At 34.4% G+C, this 12617-nt stretch overlaps 1 protein-coding gene across 8 annotated transcripts in view; it reads left to right on the forward strand.

Annotated features, from left to right (window-relative positions):
• The window catches only part of RFC1 (replication factor C subunit 1), a 57675-nt gene that overhangs the window by 10158 nt on the left and 34900 nt on the right, over positions 1 to 12617 (forward strand). For 7 of the 8 annotated variants that reach the window (XM_039848738.1, XM_039848741.1, XM_039848739.1 and 4 more), the window contains 3 exons: positions 1024 to 1152; positions 3470 to 3545; positions 5114 to 5236. In XM_039848738.1, coding sequence (XP_039704672.1) covers positions 1024 to 1152; positions 3470 to 3545; positions 5114 to 5236 — 328 coding nt within the window. Of the gene's footprint in view, positions 1 to 557; positions 597 to 1023; positions 1153 to 3469; positions 3546 to 5113; positions 5237 to 12617 lie in introns of those variants that run through there. The other variant, XM_039848744.1, reaches the window with a different exon arrangement.

The following is a 12617-nucleotide window of genomic DNA, read 5'->3' on the forward strand; positions in this document are numbered from 1 at the left end:
ACCATCAAAGATAAGAAAAGGGAAAAAGCTACAACTAGCTCTTGAACCCAGTTTTTTGGAATTCAGCCTAAGTTCTCATTATTCTGTTCCCTATACCTTTGCCTGTGAGCAGAGATAATTGTAAATGGACATGTTTCAGTGGTATGAAGTTCATAAATGAGAAAGGAAGCTTTTTACTGAGCCAAAGTTGTGATAAAAGCATAATTAATCCTCATAAATTATAAATATTATTATTCCCACTTTATTAATGAGAAAACAGACTCAGATAAATTAACTTGCCTAAGATCACACAGATAGAAGGCACTAGAAGCAGAGAACCAAACCAAGGCTTTTTGATTCAAAGGTCTGTTCCCTTTTCGCTAAAATCTAAAAGGATAGGGAAGGGTATGTGTGGAAAGGGTAAGGAAAGACAGTGATTTTAATAATAAATTACATTTTAAATGTTTCAGTACAATTGATATGAATCAGTCGTGGGGTGGCAGGTAGAGTAATTAAACAGAATATCATAATGTTGGTTGTAACAAAGCAACATTTTTTCTTCAGAACTTGGAAAACCCATATAAAGGACAATAATGTCGAGGTTCTTCGTTAATCAGGTATTAAATGATCAGGATGTGAGAGTTATTCTCTCAAATTGGAGTATAAATCACATGGGCAAGGATTACATTCTTTAACTCTGTCTTTTCTCCTCTTATGCCTGGGATGGTGAGATGAATATGTGCATGTATGATCAATAAATACCTGTTACTTGCTTCTTTAATAATTATGCTATTGTTCACAAAAATTTCACTTGCTTATTTTTGCCCTGTTTTGGCCAGATTCTGAGAATTAATATTACTTTTCATTAGGCAAACAAAAGGAACTTTTGCATACAAAAGGAATGTTGCTATACACATAGAACTATGTCACTATGATGAAATTTCTCAGTAAACCACTGTGTGTATAGAGCTATCCCTTATTACAATCGAAATTAGAATTTTGTGCAGTTAATGTTTATTTATGAATCTCTTCATTTGCTTTTAGGATATTCGGAAATTCTTTGGGGTTATCCCAAGTGAAAAGAAACCTGCAAGCGAAACAGTAAAGAAGAATGAGAAAACAAAGTCTGCTGAAGAAACTTTCAAAGCAAAGAAAGGAATAAAGGAAATCAAGGTCAGTTTTCTAAGTACAATTTAGAATTGTATGACAGGTTGAATAAAATCAGTTCCTAGACTTGATAGGACTCAAGGGAGCCTTAAGTAAATAAAGACTTCAGCTCATTTAGCAGAGGAAGAAGAAAAGTAATAAGGGGTAAGGTATTAACTTATTTCTAATTAATATGGTTTACAGCATTCACAGATTGATGCTTTCCTAAAGTAGAGATGGAACACATTTTAGTTGTTAAAACTTTAAGGCCTAAGTTTGCTTATAGAGATGAGTCCTGTCCCCAGGTGAATAGTGTTGGACTTCTGGTTAGGGAAGGCTTTGGAGGAAAGCATTATTTTGGGGGCAAGAGTTTTGCTATTTCATAACAAGGATCGCCTTCTGTAGGTAACTTCATATCCATATAAGACCTTACCAGAATGACCTTGAATGTTTATATTTCTACCAATATTCTGTTTATGGTGATATACGTATTCTCTTCAACGATAGAGGTTTTCTCTGTAACCTTTCTTCCTGAGACCATGCCAGAATCACCTTTAATGTCAGTATTTCTACCGATATTCCCTTCCCAGCAGTCTAGGCTTTTTCTAGCATGCACCTCAAAACTCCTGTAGCCTCCACCATTACCCAGTTCCAAAGCCACATTTATATTTTAGGTATCCGTTATAGCATACTCTACTTCTCAGTAACAAAATCTGTATTAGTAAGGGTTGTTAGAGAAACAGAACCAAGTATGTGTGTGTGTGTGGTGTGTGGTGTGTGTGTGTGTGTGTGTGTGTGTGTGTGTGTAAAGAGATTTATTAGAATTGATTCATGTGATAATGGAGGCCAACAGAGTCCAGGACCTACAGTTGGCAAGCTGGGAACCCAGGACGGCTGATGGTGCAGTTCAAGTCTGAGTAAGGCCTGTGGACAAGGACTGCTGGTGGTGTGGATTCTGTCTGAAGGCTGACAGGCTTGAGACCCAAGAAGAGCTGATGTTTCAGCTTGACGGCAGTCAGGAAGAATTCTTTTATATTTGGAAGAGGGTCAGCCTTTTGTTCTTTTCAGGCTTTCAACTTATTGGACGAGGCCCACCTTCATTAGGGAGAGCAATCTGCCTTATTCATTTTGTTGATTTAAACGTTGAACTCATCCTAAAACACCCTTATAGAAACACTCAGAATATCTGGGCACTTTTTAAATCAACACATAAAATCAACTATCATAGGTTAAATTTTCTATTTCTTTGTATGTCTAGTGTAGGAACTTTGGATTCTGTTATATTCTTCTAAAAACTGTTATTTCTTTTAGCACGCAATAAACTCTGCTGAACCCAAACTTCAAACTCTTGTATTCCTTGTGGTGGACAGCACCTGAAATCTTTGTTCACCTTAGCTGAGCACTTAGAGTTGTTCCATGCATACATGTTTGAGGAAACAGCCCCAGACTTGGCTAAGGTTATTGACAGGATTTGGGACTCCCCTTCTATGATTCTCTTCCTTCTCGGATACCCTCTTCTCTTACTGTTGAGTTATTGTAACTGATTCTAATTCTGTCCTTAGTTCAGTGGTGTATTTGAAGTATAATGGTTCATTAATCTGGTTTTCTTGCAGTTAGCTGATTATTTTTATGTTTTTGAAGTTTTATTGCAATTGCTGAAAACACATTCCTACCTTGTAACTGATTACAGTCAGTTTTTTTCCTGTCTACTTTCCTGATGCTTTTTGAGAAAATTTGAATAGATTGGAAAAATGATGTATAACTAAAAATTATAAACAGTCTTATTTGCCCTGATTTTATTTAGTTTGCTAACAGGCATTGGGTTGTGGGCTCATAACCCCTTAGCTTTTATTTTTGTCTCTGTCATTTTCAGGAAGGACTTGCCTTGTAATATCTGACATCCTTTTACTCTTTGTTACACGTAAGATAGTGTTGAAAGTGGAGCTGAACAGTAATACAACTTTTTATTTATTTATTTTTTATAATTCTTTCTTTCCCATCTGATGCAATTATTGTTTGGCTTACTCCTTAACCTAATAAGTATATTACTAACATTTTGAGCCAGGTAATTCTTTTGATGTAAGACTATCCTGTGCATTGTAGGATGTTTAGTAGCATTCCTGGTTTACCCATTAGATACCAGTAAATCACCACTCCCACTCCTCCCCACCATTAGGTACCAGTAAATCACCACTTCCACTCCTCCCCAGGTATGACAAGTAAAAATGTCTCCTGGATGCAGAATTTCCTCTAGTTGAGAATGTCTGAGCCTAAGTAATGAGGAAAAAAAACAGCTAAGTTATATAGACTTCTTTGTGTTCTAATTATACTGTGATGTTTATAGGTAAATAGTTCTTGTAAAGAAGATGACTCTAAACAGAAGCAACCAAACAAGAAAAAGAGGGTCATCTATGATTCAGGTAATATTTCTTCCGAGGGGTTTTAAAGTTTTAAAATTATTTTCAATACCTTAGAACAGAGTTTTTCAAACTGATCTTTTGAGACACACAGCTATCTATGATGGTAATAGATGCTGTGTGAAGAGAGCTCTATGCTCAAATAAAGTTGAAAACGATTTTATTATACTGCAGAATTTATCAGAGCCTATAAACATGTTAATGTATTAAAGATTTTCTCAGAGAGGGATATGGTATAGAGCATGTCTCAAACTTACTTTGAATATGTTATATTTATTGTTAAAAATATTCATGTTACCTTACTCTTCAACTGAGGTTCTTGGAAACTGAACTTGAAAAAATAATGCCTCAGAATATTGCTTTAGAAACAAATTTTAATTTTAATTTTTGTGTTTTCAATCTGGTTCTTTTTTGTTGTGTTTAAAATAGGACAAGCACAATTGAAAAGCCTTACTTCTAATATAGTTTTAAAATAGGGAACATGAATTTTTATGCCTGCCTTTTATGATATGATAAAATAATGGTAGAATTCAGAGAGTTTTAGGGTTTCCTTTTGTAGAGAAGATCCATCGTGTGCGAATTCTTAAAAATACAACCTAAGGAAGCATTTATAGATTGTTAGGATTTTGACAATGATAGCAAATGTTCTGACTCAATTCTTACAGTACTTGAGTGTTTATCATGAGTCTTTTACTGTCACATATTGTGAGGAATTTGAGAGAAGTACATATCCCCAGTCTTCAGGAATTTCCATATTTTGGGAAAGTGGAAGTTTAATTGTTTAACACAATTTAGAATAATGTGAGACTGGATTTCTAAATGTGTGGTGAAGAGGAAGGACACTAAAGTTATGTGCCAGGCACTATACTAGGTTTTTACATTTTGTCCCGGTTTGTATTTAAGTCCTCTGGGAGATTAGTTGGTGGTAGACAGAATTATGGCCCCCAAAGATTTCTATGCCCTAATTCTTGGGACATGTGAATTGTTAGTTTACATGGCAAAGGGAAATTAAAGTTGTGGGTGACATTAAAGTTGCTAATCAAATGACCTCAAAATAGATAATCTTGGATTATCTGGGTGGGCCCAATATAGTCACAAGGAGCAGGGAAGCAGGATAAGAGAGAGACTGACTGTGGAAGAAGGTTAGAGAACCAGAGAGATGGCAGCATGAGGACTTTGGCTGATGTTGCTGGCTTTGAAGGTGGAGGAAGGGGGCCATGAGACAAGGAATGCAGTCCCTGGAAACCGGAAGAGGAAAGGAAATAGATTCTTCCTTAGAGTATTCAGAAAGGAACTAAGTCCTGCTGACTCTTGATTTTAGCCCAGTGAGACTCGTATCAGATTTCTAATCTACAGAACTGTAAGATAAAAAATGTGTGTTGTTTTAAGCCACTAAGTTTGTGGTGATTTGTGGCAGTAGAAAACTAATACAAAGGCTTAACAACCTGTGAGAACTGCAGAAGGGATGTGCTTCAAAAGGGCCTTGAAGAATTGTTTAACATTAACCACTTTAAAAACATACTGCATTATATTTCTTTCAAAGTTTTGCTTTATTTTCCTCTCATGTGCAGATTCAGAATCAGAGGAGACAGTGCAGGTAAAAAATGCCCAAAAGGAACCAGAAAAATTGTCATTGTCTCCTAAACCTGGTAAAATTATACGGACGGATCCTGTTACATACATTTCAGAAACAGGTAAGGGTACTCAATATGTTTAATGTTTTAGAGAGAAGCACTGTTTGTCTTTGTGCTTCTCATTGCTGTCTAAATGTACCTCCTTCACTTTGAATTGAATTAATTGCTTTTTTTGCTGTGTTGAATTATATTTACCAAGGGAAGTCTGTAATTATTTTTGGCATTTTCTGTGGGAAATGGAATTTTTAAAAAAGTGCTCTGTATTGAATCATATAAGTTGAAGCTCTATTTTGGATCATATATTAAAATATTGGATCGTTTTAGAACTTTTTTATGTAAGTTTGTATCTCGCATGCTGATGTCATACTAATCTAGGTGTATAATAATTATTCATATTTGTGATTTATAATCTAGCACGGATGTGACCTGAATTTTTGGTATTGTCTGGTGACACTAGAAATTTTAGCATTGGCTTTAAAAAAAATTATTGTTTTTATACTTAAATTTATTTCTGTTTGATCAGTTTTCAGTGGTTGAAAAGCAAAAGACATTTATAAATATTCATGCACTAATCTTAACATTTCATAATATAAATGCTTCATAGATAGTATTCTTTTATGGGGAGGAGCCCTGAATTATATTGTCATCTTAGGACAAAAAAAACTCTGATCGGTTTATTATAAAGTCATTTTGATTCTAGCATTGTTAACTCCCAGAGGTGACCATAACAGGAATAAAAAGGTCAGAGCCTATTGAAGTGATTCCTCAATAGATATGCTTGAAGGAACCATGAGTGCATCTGATGCCTCACTGATTTGTTCATACTGGGGAAAACCTCTGAAACCATTATTTTTGCACTCTGCTACTTATATTGCTAGTGAAGTGAATACACCTAGGTTAAAAGCCACATTATTTTGTCACAGCATATTACAACTTATATTCAACAAACATTTATTGAATGTCTTTTATGTCCCAGATACTAAGTGCTGTGGATATAAAAGACGTCTAAAGACTCCAAGTGTTACCGAATTGAAAAACCAGGTTCTTAAATCTCAATGTCATAGAAATTAACACTGAACTTAGAATAAATTTGAACATATAGAGTTTATGAGAAAGAGAGAGAGAAAGAGAGAATGAGAGAGAAAGAAAGAGAAAGACTGAAACAGACTGACTGACTTGTGCACAAGGGAGAATGAAAAGACATGCTCTCTGAAGGCTGTTTAGGACAAGGTTATATATAGGCCATCAAAAAGTGGGAAGGGGTTCAGGAATGAGGATGTGGTTCCTGGGCCTATGATGTCTACCATCAAGTAGTTATTGGTTTCAAGGTAGTCATAAGATGTATATAGCATAGGGAATATAGTCAACAATTGAGTAATAACTTTGGTGACAGATGATAACTAGACTTACTGTGGTGATCATTTTGTGTTTATATAAATATTGAATGACCATGATGTGTACCTGAAATTAATAAGATACACTTACCAATTATGTTTCAATAAAAAATATTTTTAAAGAAGAGTGATTGCTAGATTCCTAGTATTCAGGGTGGAATAAAGAGTAGAGAAACAATAATTAGGAAAGTCAAGGAATTTGTAGTAATCTAGAAGTGAAGTAATGAGAGTCTTAAATAGTTAGCAATGGTAAGAGACTGGTCTGTAAACATTTTCACAGATGAGTTACGGATTAGATTTTTGGATTACTATGGGGTTCATTCAGCCATGCTATCCATGATTACTACTATTAGGATAAGTGAAGAGTTGATATTATTAGCATGCTTAATATTTTTTTTTCAATAACAGCTTTATTGAGATAAAATTCACGTACCATACAACCTAAAGTTTTAATGTTATTGGAATTTGGAGATAAAGGCCAAGGTTTTCAGAGATATAAGTAACAATAAAACTTTGCTTACGTATATAGGCCATTATTTGAGAGTGTGAAGGTACTCATGTTAGATAAATTGGTCAGTAAGTAGGGAATGAAGCAAGAAAGAAACTCCTTGTGTTGTAGAAGGAAGCTGAGACTGGAAAGTCAGAAGCCCAGCCTGGAGGGTACATCCTTGGTTCTCTTCCAGCAGTTATGTGACTTTGGTCTCAAGCTCAGTGAGTCTTTCTCCTTTTCTGTAAAGCAGAAACACTGATTGCATGGGCTTATTAGGAAGTCTTAATGGGATGATGTATACAAAAGGGCCAGACCCAGTGCCTGATACATATGATAGTAGACAGTCAAAAAGAAAAACAAAAGAAGCCCACAGAGAGCTTTGTATGGTCTCTGAGACATTTATATATGATAAAGTTGTTCAAATGGTCAAAGACATTATGTAAGTGATGTGAACATATTACCTGTGAAATTTTTTGGTAAGCTAAGATTGTTCTTCACTATGGCAGGAGGCAGATCAGCTCTTTAACCTTTTTGTTTTATTGTTAAATATCTGCTCGGATACATTGTACAAATGAACTTTTCTATTAAGAGGCCCCCCTCTTAGATCTGGCCACCTTTGCGAAGTCCTATATACACACATATGTACACATATATACATGGATTTATTTGAGTGGCATCTTACTGAAAAATTTCTGCAGCTTGCTTTTTTGTAACTTAATGTCTTCAACTCCCTCCCTGCTTCCCTTCCTTTCTCTCTTTCCTTACCTTCCTCCTTCCCCTCTTCCTCAGCCAGTCTCCTTCTTTCTTTAAATACAGAAAGATCCTTAACTCATTCTTCTAAAATTCTGCATAGAATTTAATATTATGTATTTAATTTTTCTCATTCTAATTTTGGATGTTGGATTATTAATCTGAACATACTTGTTTATGCTTCATTGCAATATAATGTATTTAACAATAAATGGGCAATTCACAATGATGACTGTGATTACTTAAAAGAGAAATGTATTTCTTGAAATGAAGTGGCATTCATTTTAAGAATGTAGTTTACTCACCTATATTATGAGGAAGAGGGTGGGGCTTCTACTTTCTGCTTATGGGCACATTGCTTTTATGAGGCCTTCCCCCCACCTAGCATTTTCTCTTTCCATTGATACTTATTTATTTTATGAATCAAAGCACCATTAATATATACATATACGTATGCTATTATTAAGTCAACTCTTTTCCAGTTCTCAGGTCCAGAAAAGAGACTTTACACTTATTGTTAAATGTCTTTCTGGAATAAAGTCTCAGGTTTGTGTCTTGTTAATCCAGATTGATTCTAGGCTTTTGTATCCTGATTCTGTCATCTATTTCTTTTATTTTAAATTTGAATATTTTTATTTAACATTATTAAATCCACATTTATTTAACAAACAAGATGTGTTTACTGTATGTGCACAACAGTATACTGCACAATCTATGAAATAGGTATAAGAGTAAAGCTTAGTCCTGTCTTCAAGGGCTTAAAGTCTATTGGGGAGATAAACCTTTTATGTGAAAATTATAATAAGGAAAAAATTAACAAACAGTGATAAAAATAATCTTCCAAGGATATTCAGGCATGGGAGAGATAATTTTTATTTTGGAGTTTTAGGAAACATTTCCTGGAGGAGAGAGAAGTTTGAGATAAATATAAAGGGTTCTGGTAGGACTTAACATGGAGATTGAGGTATAGTGTATATGAGGGAGAGAGAATAGTGTGGGAGTTTGGAAATCAGTGCTATTTCAAATGCATTATTTAGTACTTTCTAACATTATATAAGGAAAATATCTACTTTAAAATTTTAATTTATAAGCTTTCACAGATTTACATCAGATTAATATGGCTTAATATTGTATTATGGCTTGTATTTTCTTAATTATAATATCTTTTGTATAGGAATGTCTTTATTTGACACCCCTGTGTCTAGAGTGAAAGGCAGGGAGAATTCTTCCATAATGTTAAAATAAATTTTATCTTGTATACCATTAAAAAATTTTTTCAAAACACATTTTACTGACTATGGAATAGAATAGCATTATTTATTATACAGCTTATATATTATAGCTGTCTCATTTGATCTTCAAAACTACCTAATATTAGGGCTGATTTACTTTATGAAAACTTATTCTCAGGCAATTTTCAATCGAAGGTTGCACAGTGTGACACTGTGGAAGAATCCAGTTCTTTGGATATCCCATATCCATTTATTTTTTAATATCATCTCACTTCGTATCTTATACAAATTTGATAAGCCTGTCTTTGTATTTCTTTCTGAATTATTAGTAAAATTATTTGGTATTAAGGGAAAAATAAACTTTTTGCAAAATTGACACGATCCATTATCAGCACCCAGAATATAGCTGTTCTATTTCTTATGAATAGCTGTTCTATTACTACTCATAAATCTTATTGTTACTTATATTTCTCCATCTTGGCATGAATCAGTGCCTCTCAGCCTAGATTGACATTGCTTTACAGGAGACCTTTAGCAGTATCTGGAGACGTTTTTGGTTATCACAACTCGTGGATGCTGTGGCATCTAATTGGTAGAGGCCAGAGCTGCTACTAAACATCCTACAGTATGTAGGAGAGCTCCCCACAACAAGTAATTATTTGGCTCAAAATGTCAGCAATACAGAGGTTAGGCACCCTGCCATAGCCTATCAGAAGAGAATTTGGTGGATGTCCAGACAGTCCTTTTTCGAGTATTCGTCTCACCTACTAGTCTAGTAACTCAGAATAAATGAGGATTTAGACCAGCATAGTTTATTCTCAGTGAATCCGTCTGCTTCTGTTGAATACTCTCCTTTTGATCTGCTTAGATATTATTGCACAGAATTGTCACCAAACCTTTCCTCTTCTATAGTCCCGTGGTTAGGGATCTGTTTTTCTCTTTTTGACAGTTAAGATTTCTTGGTGCTTTAATCTTTAGGGATTTCTCCCACTTTGTTTTATGAATCAAAGGTCACTTACATTGCTTTAGCAATTTTATCCACAAATTCACATTGACGAGAGCTAAATGCTGTCTTTGCCTAGTTTGTTCGTCACTTCCCTTTCAATAGTGCATCTTATGAGACCTGAAAAAAGATTAAGTGGCATATAGAGAGGGAGAATTGAAAAGGACACTGAATAATGAAGCATTATAGAGTATCTGGAATAATTATTGAGGTTTTGAAGCATCTTTGAAAATGTGCAGACTTTTTTCTGGGGACATACTTTGCTGTTAGGCACTTAAGAAACTACGAGAAACAGGATCATATTCCAGAATGACAAGGGAGTAAGATTCTGTTATGAAAATGTCATTAAGTACTAACAAAATAATGAACAGGTGATTTATTCTTGGCTTCAGCACTGAGACCAGCATCGTTGCGGTCTCCCCTCATGAAGAAGTGCTGTGAGAATGGGGATAGAGAATTGCGCTGCTGAACCACTCCCTTAGCTCTCTGGCCAGCCAGGTTTCCTCTGCTGCCTGTATCGTGCCTTAGAATTTTAAGAAGCTCGGGGTAATGTACCTGTGGGCAACTGTCCAAGCCTTTTTCTCCCACTTTTTCTTTTTCTGTGAGATCCACTGGATGTGAAGGAAGGAGGAGAGTAGTAAAATGTTCCACTTTGTCCTTGTGTGTTGTATTCTGAAACCATGAAAACTGTGACTAACAGGGACTCGGTACCTATGTGGCAGTAACACCAAAGCATAAGCCAGTATTTTTTTCTCATTCATCATTGCTCACCTACCTCACTAGACCTCACAAATTATATCATAGTTTTATTTTTAAAATATAACTGACTCCATTTGATTCCAAGAGGATTTGTTGGTAATGAATCAAGAGATCTCTAGTTTCTTGATTAAAGATGAACAGTGTTAGAAGTTTTATTTCATTATTCTGAAGTATAAGATGTCTGATTCACCACATAAATAGTTTCTCTGCCATCCATTTAATTAACAGATACTTATTGCAGGTTTGGCACATGCATGAATCATTCTCTTTACAAAACCAAAATGACAATTTGTGTTTTTGACTCAAGGAAGTATTGAAAAGGAACTTAGTAGAAAAAGGCTCTAAGCACTCAAATTCCTTTTTAGTTTTTGCTAAGTAAATTGCTTTTAATCTCTAACCAGATCTCCCTCATAGCATAGTTTCCATTAATTTGCTTTCTGTGTGGTCCAGACCGAAGGAAAAAAGATCAGAACCCCAAACTTTGAGCAGTATGAACTCCAGAATTAGAATTTTTTCTTCTTGGCTTATAAATAGATTTTTATATGGACCTGCACATACTTTCTTTTATTCATTATTCTTTCAAGTAAATGAATGTATCTAACAGAATAGCAAAGCAGTCTTCTCTCCCAGGCAGTTCCTCTGCTGTGTGTTGGATAATACTAGTTTACTTGGTGATGTGGTTTATTGTATATAAATAACTATAAATGGTATTTTTATAAAAAGACGGATAGCCTAGAGAAATCCTGAGTGTTCAGTTGCACATGATTTTCAAATAGGTCTCAGAAATTTGACTTATATTTATATTTCATTATTTAATTACAAGTTTCTGGGGAGAGGAGAACATGTTTTGCCTTTGGCTTCTGACAAGGCAGGAACAAATTTAGGCTCATTAGAAAACAAGGACAAATGTTAAAAAAGAAAAACAACCATAACTTTATTTGGAATATTAATCTCTACACATTGTTTAGGATAGTAAAATAATTATTTTGCACGAAATGTTCACAGGAACACCTACTAAATGACTTTTGCAAGCTCCTAGTTGCATTGTTCTAATCCTTGGCCTCTTTTGCCTTCTTTCTCAATAATGCATCGGTATAACCTTTGAAATATGAAGAGCTAACGGGGTTTTAAGACAACTGGTTCAGAAGCCATACTATAGAGACAGTAGAATATGGCATGTAGTATAATACTCAATAAGGGTAACTATTATTAATAGTAATTAAGTAAAAAGATACTATGAAGTCTCTGATTCTGGTGACAAAATAAGCGGAGATGCTGATCAATATGAAAAAAGTATGCAAAGAAAAGTGGTGAGGAGGGAGAAACCAAAGCCAAGTCTTTTTTGTCTCGCAAAGATAAAGGGTCAGAGAGTTTCTAGGAGGTGGTCAATTTGTTGTAAAATATTAGATGGAGATTAAAAAGAAAGTACACAGATAAAAAACATAGGAAGAAAAAAATGAAAAATCACCCATACATAATTTCCTATCCAAAGATAAAAATTAACTTTTTATTGATTTTTAAAAATCTTTGTGAATTTAAAAGTGTGTGTGCGTGTGTATACACATAATAGATATAAATCATTAAACATCCCATATGTCACTTTTTTTGTCATTTATGCCTTTATGTCAGGAAATATAGATATAAATTATAATTGTCTATTGCTATTTAGAATTCGATTATATGGTTGAACATTAATAGATATTTACATTGGTTGTTTTCCCATTTTATAAACAATATTTACTTATTTTTATATCCAGTGTCCATGTTAAATTTGAGGCTGTCTTTTTTTGTCTAAACTGTTAATCTCTTAGTT

Source organism: Pteropus medius, unplaced genomic scaffold (genome assembly GCF_902729225.1).
Source record: "Pteropus medius unplaced genomic scaffold, Ma_sr-lr_union100, whole genome shotgun sequence".
Taxonomy (NCBI): Eukaryota; Metazoa; Chordata; class Mammalia; order Chiroptera; family Pteropodidae; genus Pteropus; species Pteropus medius.